The following is a 14,346-nucleotide window of genomic DNA, read 5'->3' as shown; positions in this document are numbered from 1 at the left end:
TCCTCGTAACGCGCTAGAAGATCCCTCCTGATACCATCCGTGTGCTCTGGCACAGCCTCTGGAAATCACCAGTGCAACAGAACACCCCACCCCAAGGATAGGGGTTTGATAGCTAGAGAGATCCATGGGCACACCTGGCTCGCTTGGCTCACAGCAAATTGCTCCTGCTAATAACAACAAATAGACAAGAGGGAAAACATGTATGCACAGAAGGGAAATGGCTGAAAGAGAAGGCTGGGGTAGGAAATTGCTCCTTCATTTCATGGCTAACTACATTTTTAAAAAGAAAAAAGGGGGAGGAAGGAGGAGTCCAAGATATTCAAGATGATGAATTCCATATTCAATCCCAGTTTCTGAGCTTGCAGGGTATTAATACAGGAATAAGAAACTAAAGTCTTAGAAACAATCAAAGATCATACTAGCCCCTTGAGTTAAACATACTCCATCATTCCCTCTCATAGGGAACTCAGTATTGCTGTGCTAACAGAAACGGAGCCAAAATGGAGCCACTAGTTTGTAGCAACTGCATAGTTTGTAGCAATACATCATAATCATTAAAGAAGAAACCTTGAATGGGGCAAACATGCGCTCAGTGGAAATGAAACCCGTGGGACAGGCAGGATTTCTTGAGCTCCTTACAGCTTGTAATATTCTGGTTGACTGGCTGAAACCCTGGATTGGGAAGGCTCCTGCTAGAGCAAAAGGCTGCACTGCAACACTGACCAAATTTGCATTATCCCTGCAGATTATGACTTATTTAGTCTTATTTAAGCCATATTTAAGTTTATTTAAGCCATGACAAGCCTGGGTGCTTGTCAGGGCCATCCTAGAAAATTCAAGCCATAACCACAGTTTGCCAGGCATGTTGTCTGAACCTGGCAGTGGTTGGCTTGTGTGAGGACTGAACAAACTCTGTAAGGATTGCTTAATCCTCACACCAGGTTTGGACAACAAGAGGCAATACTCAACAATATTCAAAATGGCTGCTGGTGGGCTGTTTAATTGTGCGAACAGGCCCGATGCGTTGCAGGTCCCTCTTGCCACATTGCAAGGAAGGACGTACCCCAGAGAAGGGATAAGAACTCTACCAGTGGTACTTCTTCAACTAAACCCAGAGCCAAATAGGTCGTAAGTACTCCAATCGGGGTCCATGCAAGAGCGACATCAACATCTGGAAATCTTCCACCTGGTAGGTTGGCTTACCGGGTGTCCTCTGGCTCCGACAGGCACTCCACCGTGCTGGGCTTCTGTTCCATTCACCGCAATTCCATCCAGAACCAAGAAGGAGAGACCGAGGTGGGCTCCGCCCCCAGAGGCAACACTCCACGGTCGCCACGACAGATGCAGGTTTGGGATTTGGGAGGAAAGGGGCTGTTAACCGGAGTTAGGAGGCAAGCCCCATTGTGCCTCCTTCAGTGTTGGTGAACAGGAAGCATCCTGGGGCGAAAACGTGGGGATGAAACCCTACAAATGTAAGAAAAGGAAAAGCATTTTATTACTGATTCATGTAAATTCATGTCCTCCCAACTCTATGATGTCAGAACAAGAAACAATAACACATACTCTGAATTTCATCAATCCGCCCCGAGATCCTGCTTTAGTTTATTGGTCTTGAGTTCGGAGTTGTGGAAATTCCACTTTCATCCTTCCATACACCCACACAACAGGTGCCTAATTTTTTGAACCTCAGAACTCAAAAATGAATTATGCAAATGAAATATATTTGCCTGTTTCTTTTGCATAATTTATTCTGCGCTGCAAGCGTGGAATAATATATCAAATGCTAGAGTGTAATGGAGGGAAGTGAGGAGGAAAATGATTGGGTCCTGGTATGTTGCAATGTCAAAACTAGCATCCATGGGAAGGGAAAATGCCAATGCATGAAGCACCATTCAAGCATGCACAGAGTGCCTTTTTCTAGCTAACACTCAACTGTAAGCAGAAGTAGAAATCAATTGTCAGCTATTGTGTGCACCACTTCTGCATCCTTGCATGCTCACAGTGCACACCACTAACACCTCACAATGTCCCACCCCACATGTTTTCTATAAGGGCTAAGATCTTAACCCTTTCCGAATAATAAAATGGAGAACTGTGGGGCCGATGCAGCAGTGCGAGGCTTGCACAGAGCAGCAGCTGAGGGTGAGAGCTGTGAGCCAGGAAATCACAGGAAATTACCTCTGCCATAAACTCACCTGTGGGTCCCAGGCAAGCTGGTATTTCTCATTTGCAGGCCCCTCCTCCATGATATAGAGAGGAACAAGATAATGGCAACAACAAGAAGCCATTGCTGTTCCTGCAGGATGGAAGGCTAGCGGTTGCGATGGTACTACATGACCTGGAATACTGGAAGCAGTATTCCTCTGTGTGCCAACTACTGAGGAACATGGGTGGGAGGGTGCTAGTAGATTCATGTCCTGCTAAAGGGCTTCCCACAGACTGCTGGTTGACCATCATGTGGACAAAATGCTGGACTTAGGCAGACTCTTGGTCTGATCCAACATGGCTCTTCGTATGCTTTTAAGCTATTTTATAAGGTTGTTGTAGGATTCCTGAGAAAATGCACACGGCCATCCTAAAGCACAGCACAAATATTATGGATAATTATTCTTACTGGTGTTGAGATGAAGGGAGGCAACAAGGAGAAGAGTCCAAGACTTTTGCTAGAGACCACAGATAAATCCATTACTTTGCACCAGAAAGGAATATACTTCTGTACTGGTTGAACATGGAAGTAAGCTGCTTGGCTCACTTGTCTGAGCTCAGAGCTGCTTCCTCTTCAACCACTTTTCTGTGTTATTTGTGGCACATACTGGAGTACAGATGGAATGGTCTGTGGATGATCAATGTCACCTACTATTTAGGTCAGGGTTCAATAAATGCTCCTGTATTTCTTTTACTCTTAAATATTGGGTAAGTGGTGGAGAGAAATAGGGAATGGCTTAGACTGAGTAAGACCCATGGTCCATCTGAGTCATGTCTACACCAACCAACAGCAATTCACCCAAGAATTTTGCCAGCCCTACCTGCATAAGCTAAGGATCAAACTTGGGACTTTCTCCATACAAAGCAGATGCCCCTCAAATACCTTCTCCCTGCCATGTTGGGTCTAAGAAACCAGGGGTTTGCTTGCTTGCTTGCTTGCTTATTTATTTATTTTTGCATTTATATGCCACCCCTCTACAACTAATGGAGTTTAATGGCTCGGCTCAGGGCTGCCTAGCATATCTGTCACTGACCTGGGATGGGAATACACGATGCCTGGTTTGCTAGACTGAGCCAACAGAACAAGTCACCCTGGAATTGTGTGTGCCTACAATATTGAAAGTGTTGGCTGACCAGGTGTCCAGCTAAGTTCATTCCTTTGACTTAAAGCACAGCCAAGCCAGATGACCTCATGAAAAGGCTATGAGGGAGGCAGCAACCATCCTCTGTGGCCTGTACTCAGATTTGGCATTCAGAGATAAACTGCCCTGGAAGATGGAGGCTTAATCCAGCTAAACCCATTAAGACACATGGACAGATCTCTCCTCTTGAAATGCATTCTTCAAAAGGTGCGGTGTGGAAACCGGCACCCTGCACCAGTGGCCCTTGCCATAGCTACTGGCCGTGAATTCCATGAATTCCACTGTCTAGTGTGTGTGCTCAAACACTAGAGAGAAACCAAAAATGTTGGTCCATATCAACCAGCAGCAGAAGAACCTCAAACACCAGGCTGTGCTGCAGTTCCCGTTTTGCATTCAGAGGCTGACAGTCTGAAAGGACCAACACACACCCCTAAGTCTAGAAGGAACTGGGCTGGGGGAGAAGCTGCCAGACTGGTTTTAAGTGGCCCAAACCAGTTTGTGTCTCAAGCTTTTCTTCTTTTCCCTTTAAAAACTCTGCTAATGCTAGGTAACAAGCACTGTTCCTTTGCATACATTTAAATAAACTCATGCAAACGTGGAATGGCTCTGGCATATTTCCCCTCTCCCCCTTGGAAAGCAACATCGGCAAAAGAGGGTGGGAGACTCAGAGCTCAAACATGAATGACCTCACTGCTGGCATCCACTCAGAGCTAGCGATTTGAAGCTACTAGTCCTGGCTCAGAATCCAGTCACTCCAGAACTTGTTTTCAGTGCCAGATCTCGCTCAGTCTTGGAACATGGGAAATGCAAAAATGCTCTCTAACATGTGCAAAGTTATCCTTCCCTAATGCAACCAGCCGCTATCCCCACAAGTTTAGGGTCTGGCTTTCTAGTTGGCAAGCATGGCTTGAGCCCCTAAAGTTCTCTGTTTAGAAATCATCACAGTTTCTTTAAGAGGAGCTGAAAGTTCGTAAAGGAGGGTACCCAAACTGGAAAGGGGGGGCAGTGTAGAAAAAAGCAGTAAGGGGAGATTGAAAGTAAAATGATTGATGCAAGGAAAGGGAAGGGAAAGGGACATTCCCCCATCCACCCGTGTGCCGCTGCCTGGAATCTTGTCTCCTCTGCTCTAAGTCAGGGTTAAGAGCAGGGAGGTGCCAGGGGCTGTGCCAGGCTTGGACCCCTCCTGCCCTTCCCCTGTGCAGCCCCTGCACAGCTTTCTTCCCCTCCGCTTCTCCCGCCGCCACCACCACACACGCCCCGTGCGCTGCATGCAAAGCACTCTGGAAGGAAACCTGCAGCTCTCTGGCATGTTGCCAGAACTGTAACATCATCAAAGGAAACATGAAAACAGCGAAGTCCCGCTGGCCTCCCTCGAAGGGAAAAGAATTGGGGGAAGGGGAGAAGAGGCCCAGCTGTGTCCTCAAGTGACCTCCCCGGGGGGGATTAGACCCTCCTGGAACAGGCTGGCAACAGCATGGCTGGAAACCGGGGTTATGCAAGGACATGGGGCAGAATGCTCTTCCATGGGGCAGGGGGTAGCGGAACCGGCTAAGTTGAAGAATGGGGTCCTAGAGGGGCTGATGGGCTTACTCCAGCAGAAAGTTAGTGACTGGATGGGCCAGTGGCAGAAGAAATGGTTTATGTAGTTGAAATAACCCGCCACCATCAGACTAGCCAAATGATACTTTGAACCCTGGCACTGCAAAACCGCAGGGCACAAGTGATCTGCCATGTAATATTCATGATTGCTATCATTCATTTATAGAGTGCACGGACGTATCACAATGTCAGATGCCAACTGGCACACAATCAACCTTCTGAGCTAATGGTGGTTTATTTCCACATTCAACACACTAAGCTGAAGACACTTCACTGCTTCTGCAGCACTTCAGCTAAAAACGGAAGATTATTTCATTGGTATCATTATGTCTGTGCCCATTAATACCACAGTGTGTGTGTGTGTGGGGGGGGTGGCTTCCTTTTTATTTGTTTTATTTGTGTGCATTTTTATTATTTTGTAAACCACTTGAAGATTATTTCAAATGAGAAGTGATTCGTAACCCTTGTTAAGAATTACTACATGAATCACTTCAATTCAAAATACTCGTGGTGGCTTGCAATGAAGGTGGCAGGCTTCTTGCTAAATCAAGGCTAGTTTTGAAACCTTCAGTCACACATGAACACCCCCAAAAAGGGTGAATGCAGAGAAAGGGGTGAGGCTAGCCGGGCTGCGGAGACAAAAGGGTGGGCTTCCTTCGAGGTGGCCGGAATCACCAAGCACAGAGAGCAAGTGCTCTGATAATACTGACTCGGCATTTCTATTCCACTTCCCTTCCGTGCATCTTCTTTTCCCCTTGGCCACAACCCTGAAAAGAGGCCAATATAGAATAGACTAAAAGTAGGGTTGGAAGGGGCCAATAAAGCCATTGAATCCAACCCTCTGCTCCATTTCTACATGTAATCACCCATCCAGCTGCAGACCTGCACCTTTCCAGCTTAGCAAAGGTGACTCAACATGCCAGCTCGATCCCTTATTGCACAGAGGGGATGCAGCTGAGATCACAGTGGCTTTAAGGTCATCCAGAGACTTTATGACAGGGTGAGACATGAGCCAAGAACTTGGAGCTCAGGTTCTTAGCCAATACATCACACCAGGTTTAGCTGACACATCATGCATGTAAGTTTCCATTCACTTCTATAAAATATAGCATGTAAGCCCAGTTGAAGCTGTGGGGACCAATAGTTAAGATTATCAGTTTAAATCTACAATAGCTGTTCAAAAACTTGCCTATTTTGATTGACTGATGAAGTGAGTTAGTGAGTGAGTGACAGATTCAAAAGCTTGGCCGCAGAGGCGTTCTGTAGCAATGGATGGATTCAAACAGTCCCTGGGGAAAAGAAACCACAGTAACTTTTCTCTGCCACCTACATGCTGATCATTAACTGTGTGATTTCCCTAATTATCTGTCCAAACCTGGCAAGGTGCACAATGGGGTGGCTTCAAAGCTGTCCCAGAATCCATATCTTATTGTAGGGTTGTGGGTTTCGAAGCCACTCTTGCTGTGCACTTTCCAAGGTTCAGACAACATAGTAAGCAATGCACCACAAGGGTAATTAGTAAAATCACACAGCATGTGAGGGGCAAAGAAAAGAAGCCATCATGGTTCCTCCTGTTCTTTTCATTCACTTCATTTCTATACTGCCCTACAGCTGAAGCTTTTTGGGTGGTTTACAACAGTCCATAAAATTTCCCAAGCTTGTGCCTTTCAAACACGTTTGGACTACAACGCTCAGAATTCCCAGTCAATGGGAATTCTGGGAGTTGTGGTCCAAATGCCTCTGAAGGCCACCAGGTTGGGGAAGGCTGCATAAAACTGATAACAAATACAATAAAATATATACAATCAGAAAAAACATGAAATGCTTAAAACAGCTAAAACCAAACAATAACAAAGACTCAGTAAAACACTGTGGGATGAGCAATCCCTACAAGTCCCCGGGTATCCAGATAAATCTTTAAAAGCTTTGTCATAAAGAGCCGTCTTACCCTGGTGCCAAAAAGATGATAAATTTGGCACCAGATGGGCTGCAATGAGAAGGCTGTTTGATCAGCAGGGGGCCATCACAGAGAAAACCCTCCCCTTGGTTGGCACCTTCCCTTGGAGTCGGCACTCAGAGGAAGTCCCCGAGGTTGGAGGTAGTGTCCGAGCAGATTGTTGCGAGAAGCGCTCTAACAAGTAATGTGGTCTTCAGCGGGGTAAGGCTTCCTAGGTTAAAAGCAGCACCTTGAAATTGGGTCCAGACGTATACAGGCAGCCCATGCAAGCAGGCCAGAACTGTCTTATGTGTTCGGACCTGTAGGTCCCAGTTATTAATCTGGCTGCCACATTCTGCTCCAGCTGCAGCTTCTGAACCGTCTTCAAGGGCAGCCCCACATACAGTGCATTGCAGTCAACTAACTGAGAGATCACCAGAGAGTACATTACTAAGGCCCAGCAACCCCTGTCTGGCTTTACACCTGGACTACCAACCAAAGCTGGTAGAATGCAGTCCAAGCCACTGAGGTCACTTGGGCCTCCAGTCAAGAAGATGGATCAAGGAACACCCCAAGGCTATGGACCTGCTCCTTCAGGAGGAGTGTAGCCCCATCTAGAACAGGTTGAACACGCTCTATCTGGTCAGAGGACCCACCGACAAACAGCATCTCAGTCTTATCTATACTGGGTTTCAGTTTGTTAGCCTTCATCCAGTCCATTGTTGCAGCCAGAACCTGTTTCTTTTCTCCTGTAACTGTGTAAACTTGACCAATGTGTTTGGTAAAATGTTTTCAATGCTTGTGAAGCTGAACATGGAAAAACACCTTCCTTGTGCCGAAACAGCTGTTTCTCTTAGCTTTTCCCTTAAGATGAGGAGTTGGGAATCCTGTGGCCCTCCAGGTGTTGGACCACTAATTCCACCATTCCTGACGAAGGTTGATGGGGCTTTGAGCCCAACAACATCCAGAGGGCGACACATTCCCCACCACAAGAAGACATGAACGTCATAATGTTTCTTGGGCACTGATGGCTGGGGGGTGGGCATGTGCCAATAAAAGAGACCATTTGGTTGCTCTTTTTGCCTCCTCTGAAGGACTGACATGATTAAGAGCCTGCTGCAGAACGTAAGCACCTGAAACCTTTGCTCCACTGGTCCATTTGGAATGCTGGTGCTCTTACACTGATCACAATTAGCACTGTTCTAATGTCTTTATTTTGTTTTCACTGTAGTTCAAGTTTTCCCCATCCCTTGGGGCCAGGCTGGGCAAGGTTCTTTTAAAAACAAATATATTATTGTTGCTTTTAAAAGCAGATTAAAAGCTAACTGCTAAACTGCCCCAAATTTCCCTGCAGTGATTGGTTTTCAGGCTGATCCCAATGGTGGCTAAATGGAGGTGAGGGTGTTGTATATAGAACTTGGAGCTTTTGGGAAAAGGGGGCCTTGGCCCCAAGGAGGGGAGGAGGCTGCAATGCTCCAAACCACTTCTGCCTCTCTCCAAACCTCACTGTGGTTCCTGAACACGCAATAGACATTGCCTGTGTAGTTTCCAAACTCCTTGCTACACTCACAGGGTCATAAAATATAGGAAGCCAAGACACTGACAGTCCAAGCTAGGAACGCAACGCTTAAGGTCCTGCCAGGAGCAGCTGAAATATCAGAAGGGTTTATTGGCACAACTCCCATGAGATTAATCCACATGCCAAGCTGGGTGTGTGTGTGTAGGGGGGTACGCACGGGTATCTGTATGGGCATCTTTAACAGTCTTTTTTTTGCCTGAGAGTCTAGGGAAGGAATGGCCAATTATGGATTATTTTTTCAGAATCTAGTAGCTTTAAACCAAAGCATGGAGTTTATATGAGTGCACTTATTTGTTACTGAAAACATGGGTACATGCTTGTAGTCCTCATTGTGGAGAAATGTGCAACGCTTTTGTAAGGCTCAAGACCGAACTAGATATGTTGGCAAAAGATCCTGAGGTTTACACCCTCTGTCACACGGAAAGTGACACTGGGTAAAAATTTAAAGTCCTACCACTCAACTCCCTATAGCAGCCCTTCCCATGTCTTTGTCTCAGGCAAACTCTTTTCTGGAATTAGCACACCAGCTGAGAGAAAAATGCCTAGAGAAATTGTCTACAAAAAAATAAAAAAATACACTGTGCAAAGTGGGAGAAGGTTCTGCATTTCTGTTTCTCCAAATCAACCCCTTCTATCCCTTATATTGTACAGTGATTTGCAGGAAATACAGGTTTAAACAGAGAGAGCCCTCGGGGATATTGGGGTGGTATATAAATGCAATGAACAAACAAACAAACCACACAGATCTGCTGCTCTCGTCTATCATGGTCTTCAGATACCAAAAGAAGGAGAAGGGACTTCCTGGGGTTGTGTTATACAGGTGTAAATTTGCTCAGTGTTGTTCCATATCTTTTTTCCTGGCTTTGCAATTAAGGCTACCTGTCTCAAACACACACTTCTGATACACTGCAAGGGAAAAAAAATTGCCTGGATATAGATGGCCACGCTCTTAAGAACAATTTCTACACAGAAGTTCACTACTTCCTTGTATGAACACCATAATGTTTAAGGAAGCAGCATACAGGCAGGACATGGCAGTGGACACATTGTAGATGCAGAGTTTGCTCCAGTGCATTTATGAATATGGTTCTCCCTTTCACCAAGTGGACTAGCAGCAAATGTGACTGCCATCCAAGCAGAGCACTTGCTCCATCAGATCAAGGTTATCTGGCCAAACTTCTCTACGGGCAGTGCTGGAACTGACTGATGGATTCATTAACTAATTAATTAAATGTGTTTCATTCATCTAGCATATCTTGAAATGCTTCCTATAAATTAGCACAGTGAGCCGCAGTGTCAGGTCGAGGTGCCACAAGCCAAGTCTAAAGGGATCCAACAATAATGCTGCTTGTAACACACACTCCGGTTAACTTGTAACACAGGCAGCTGTGCTGTGCTGCACAGCTGTGTGGTGAAACTTTGTCTCCCATCTCCTGAACTGGAAAGACAGGCAGGAACTAAGCTGTGGTCAGACTTCTGGTCAGACCCATTGCGACCCCATGGACAACGTTCCTCCAGGCCCTCCTGTCCTCCACCATCCCCCGGAGTCCACTTAAGCTCACACCAACTGCTTCAGTGACTCCATCTAGCCACCTCATCCTCTGCCGTCCCCTTCTTTTGCCATCAATTATCCCCAGCATTAGGCTCTTCTCCAGTGAGTCCTTCCTTCTCACAGACTCCCCGACCCTTCTTGAAATTATTGACCCCTGTGCCACCCATGTGCAATTCTAACAAAAGCCCTACCTACACCTCGAGCAACATTATCCCCTTTTTGCTGACCGGCAGAGACAGTATAAGAGTAACGGGTGAGAGAAGAGTGCTTTGCCAAAGACCACCCAAGGTTTCCATGCTTGAACTAGGATCCTATATGAACCTGGAACTCTCTGGCTCACACCACGTTCTCCTAACCACTGTGCCCAATGTCCATCTCATCGGTAAAGCCACCCAGTCCGCAGAGTGCTAGAAGCCAAGACTGCGCACACTCTCGAAAAGACACCTGCCAGGCAAAAAGCTTCTGACTGCGGCAAGTGAAACAAGGTATGGGCTGAGGAGGAAGACGTACGAACTGATTGTCCCCAACCTTTACCAGTAATAGACACACATGACCAGCTAACACCACTGGGGATAAAGGGCCTCCAAGACTCACCAGGGCACCATTCCAGCCCTGTAAAGTGAGTCCAGGCTTTTAGCACCTCCCACGCTCCCCCCACCCCATGATACAATGAGAAAGCAGCACCATAAAAGTGTCTTGGCACCTTGATGAGAGCAAACAAGTCTCCAGGAGCTGGTGCCACAACATGGCATAACTGTGCCACATTTTATCAGAGCATCGGAGGGAGCCACAAGGCAGGTGCTAACAGGGCAGGTCTTGGGACTCACCTGGGCATCACGTTACACTCCAGCTACTCTCTCAAGAAAGAAGGTGGCACAGAGCCCATCCAACTTCCTCCCCGGAGTCAGGAGGATTGCTCGTGTGGAAGCCCAAGTCAGCTCATGATAGCTTCCTTCCTCAGTAATCAAACACATGCAAGCCCCAGCGCCTCCCCACACCAACAACCTTCTCACCCGCACAGGAGCCCACAAGAAGAGTCTGTTGCAGTTGCCACATCCCCCTGCAACCAGAAGGAGGAACTGCGTCTCCCACAGACTGCTTTGCCTGGACGGCTGGGCTCAGGGCACTGTTCTCTTCCCTTTGTGAAACTTTAGATGCTAAGTTTCTGGAGGGCTGGGATCAATTTGGGCTTACGCTATACAGCAATATGCATTGAGGCAGCACAACAATAACAACTTGTTTTTACTGTGTTGACTGCTGTTATTACAGGCTCAAGCTCCAACATTTCCTTCTTCTAGAAATTAAACACTGGTGACATCTCTTCATTTGTCCTTGTATCCAATGATTGCTGCAATCTACCAGATGAGATCAGGGCTTAACACGAGTTAGGCTTTGTCAGATTTAAACCTCTGGAGATTGCTTTCTACACATCCCCAGTATTTGTGGGACAGCAAAAACCATAGTGTCTCTGAACATATTGCAGAGTACATTTGCTTCCCAACAAATAACCAGAATCAGCAGTCCCACAACCCAGGATTTAGATGCAGGAAGAAAATCCAGGGCAAAAGATGCAACTTTCTAGTAAACTTGTCCCTCTGATCTCCTCTCTTTTTTAAAGAAATCAAACATGTTCTACAAAATCTGGATTCTGAATTAATTAATCTGGAATAAAGCCCATGCTCCACTTCTTTGATCATAATTACTACTGTAGATTTGAAAACTCACTCGTTAACCCTGGATGAAGAACTTATCCTATTGTTTTTTAACCACCCTTATTACGAGAACAAGCAACTTTCCAAATATAGTCCACAAAAGTTACTTTTTTCTTTTTTTAGTGGCATTCTAGTCTACATACAAATCATAAAGATTATATTATTGCATTGCATTTACTGTTCTCCTCTTGCAAGGAACCCAAAGCAGCTTACATAGCTTTTCTTCACTCCACTTTTCTTTTCCCTACACATCCCGGTTAGGTCAGTGAGTCTGAGAGTGAGTGACTGGCCCAAAGTCACCCAGAGCTTTGTGGCTGAGTGTGGACTAGAACCAGATTTCCCAGGACCCCAGTTCAGCACTCTAACCACCATGCCATACAGATGATGAGCACTAAAGCATAAGTAATCTGTACTAGGATCTCTTGAGTGTAGACCTTCAGCTCTTCAAATTGTCAGAAGCATAAGGTGGGCTCAAATTCCTGGTAAATCATGCATTCCTGGGATAGCCCTAAGAAAGCCAGTTGCTCTGCTTCAGTTACCTGTATCTGTAAAATTACTTTATTCTCAGTGGCACAGTGACACTGTGAAGAAGGGATTCTAAAGAAAAAAATGAAGCAAAAATGCAATCTGGACTTGTCATTTTTACCCAGGTTTCAATTTTGTAGCTGGTAGAATGAAATCTGAAAGATGCTGGTGGGTTTAGAGGACATGCCATCCCTGGAACAAATAAGGAAAGCATACTCAGAGGATTCTGCACGCGACCTGCTCCCCATCCATGGCCCCCTCAGCTTTTGTTTATTGTCCTGGGGGAAGATAATGCCTTGCAAAACAGAGAAATAAAACAAAACTCCTGACAGCATGGTGCAATGCGATGCCAACTTTGGCAATATTTGACAGCCACAGTTCGCAGCATCCGCAACAAGATACCAGAGCTCTTCAAGGACACTCCGGTACAGTAAATACACACTCAGGAGTGAAGGCTGAGGGGCACAAAGGACTCCGCACCATGGAAGCTTTGCTGTCCATGCTGTTTGCCTGGGCCTTTGATGGAGACTGGAGAGGCAGAAAGTAGGTCACAGTTTTCTTGGCTGAGGGGGGAAATTCCTTTGATGGATTTATAAAGCAGTGAGTACAGCACAGAGCTGCTCAAGTGGTGGTGGGGGGGGGGGTCGCAAAGAGAAGTGGGAAGGAGGCAGGACCAACTGAGGCTTTCCTGTTTATCAAGAATACAAGAGAGGGGTACGTCACGTCCATAATTGGATCTCCCTAAAAATGGCTGTACTATACAGTCCTAGGATTCCCTCAATAGGGCTATACTGCATGTCGGGGGTCTGCAAAGTGGGGGTTCCCAGAGGACAAATCTGAACATTCAGTAAGACAGACAGACAGACAGACAGACAAGGCCATCATTACACCTAACAATAAGCCAGGATTCTTAGAAAATAGTATATTGGCACATGTAGCCTGCTTGCTCCAATCTCATTTCTTCCTTTGCATAAGCAAGTAAATCTGACTAAGACATGACTGCTTACCGTGATGTCCAAACCAAAGATCTTGCTCTATTGCTCCTAAATAAAGCAGGATCATAAACTAGATTTAAAACAAGGTTTGTTGTTGCCTTATAAAATCCTGGCATATTTGGGAGCAACAACCCTGGATGCTGGGTTCAGACATCACAAAAAGCCATTTAGTTTTGCCTCCTCCCGTAAAGGTAAGACTGGAGGGGCTCTGCTTGCATCAGCAGATCCCTTGTTCACAGTAAGGCTGAGTAAGCAAGGAAGCCTGGCTTATCACTATGGGCAAACAGCACCTCTGTGCTTATTAATTCAATTGTAGACATAAAAATTCACGTTTTAGGAACAGAATTTGTTATGGAGGCTTATGTGAATTTGGAGGTGTATTCTGTCAAGCATAACTACAGATAGACTGGCCAGGGGGAAAGTTTATCTCACAAATCAGGTTCAAATTTTTGAAGGCCAGTTCAACTTCAGCCTTGTTTACTTGGCACCAAAGCTCTTTTCTCTCCCTCAGTGTATTCTAGTTTTACTTTGTTGGGCTAACTGCAAACTGTAGTTTGGGAAATTTCAACCTAGACAAGTGAAAAAATACCTTTCAAATTACTATAAAATTTCATTTCTGCCAACTGAGTAAGGCATAAATCTATGCACACCTTTTGCAAAGTTGTTGCAGAAATCAGTAGAGTGGGGAAAAAAACAGACTAATTGTATAATGTTTATAATAGCTTTCATAGAACATTTCCTCTGCTCAGAATTCTCCATATATGCATCAGCCTGGTTAGAGTTAATGCTTTAAGGGAGGACACTGGGGGAAGCTGGGGCTCAAGCCTGCAGCCACAAGGGCTCAGGATGCATCCTGTTTTTAAGTTAACTGAAATTTGTTGTTGCATCTGAGGCAGAGAAACTACAGCTCATTAAATGTGTTTTACAGGAACAACCCAGGATCAAAATGGGGTTTCTGATCCTGGCTGCTTCACAACCAAGTTAACTGGTTTGTCCTTAACAGTGCTGGACAAGGGCTGGGGAGATCCACTTAGCCATAAAGCTTCTTGGGTGATCTTGAGTCAGTCTCTACATCACTCTAACCTGCCCTGAATTCAGACA

The 14,346-nt window shown here is 45.8% G+C and overlaps 1 protein-coding gene across 2 annotated transcripts in view; it reads right to left on the bottom strand.

Moving 5' to 3' along the window:
• THRA (thyroid hormone receptor alpha) overlaps positions 1–14,346 on the bottom strand; it is a 128,804-nt gene that overhangs the window by 50,588 nt on the left and 63,870 nt on the right. For both annotated transcript variants that reach the window (XM_044447204.1, XM_044447203.1), the window contains exon 2: positions 1,204–1,464. In XM_044447204.1, the coding sequence (XP_044303139.1) occupies positions 1,204–1,256 (53 nt within the window). In that variant the 5' untranslated portion in view covers positions 1,257–1,464. The remainder of the gene's footprint in view (positions 1–1,203; positions 1,465–14,346) is intronic.

The sequence above is a fragment of the Varanus komodoensis genome, unplaced genomic scaffold (genome assembly GCF_004798865.1).
Source record: "Varanus komodoensis strain SLA01 unplaced genomic scaffold, ASM479886v1 scaffold50, whole genome shotgun sequence".
In the NCBI taxonomy this organism is placed as follows: domain Eukaryota; kingdom Metazoa; phylum Chordata; class Lepidosauria; order Squamata; family Varanidae; genus Varanus; species Varanus komodoensis.
This window is presented reverse-complemented; position numbering and strand designations above follow the sequence as displayed.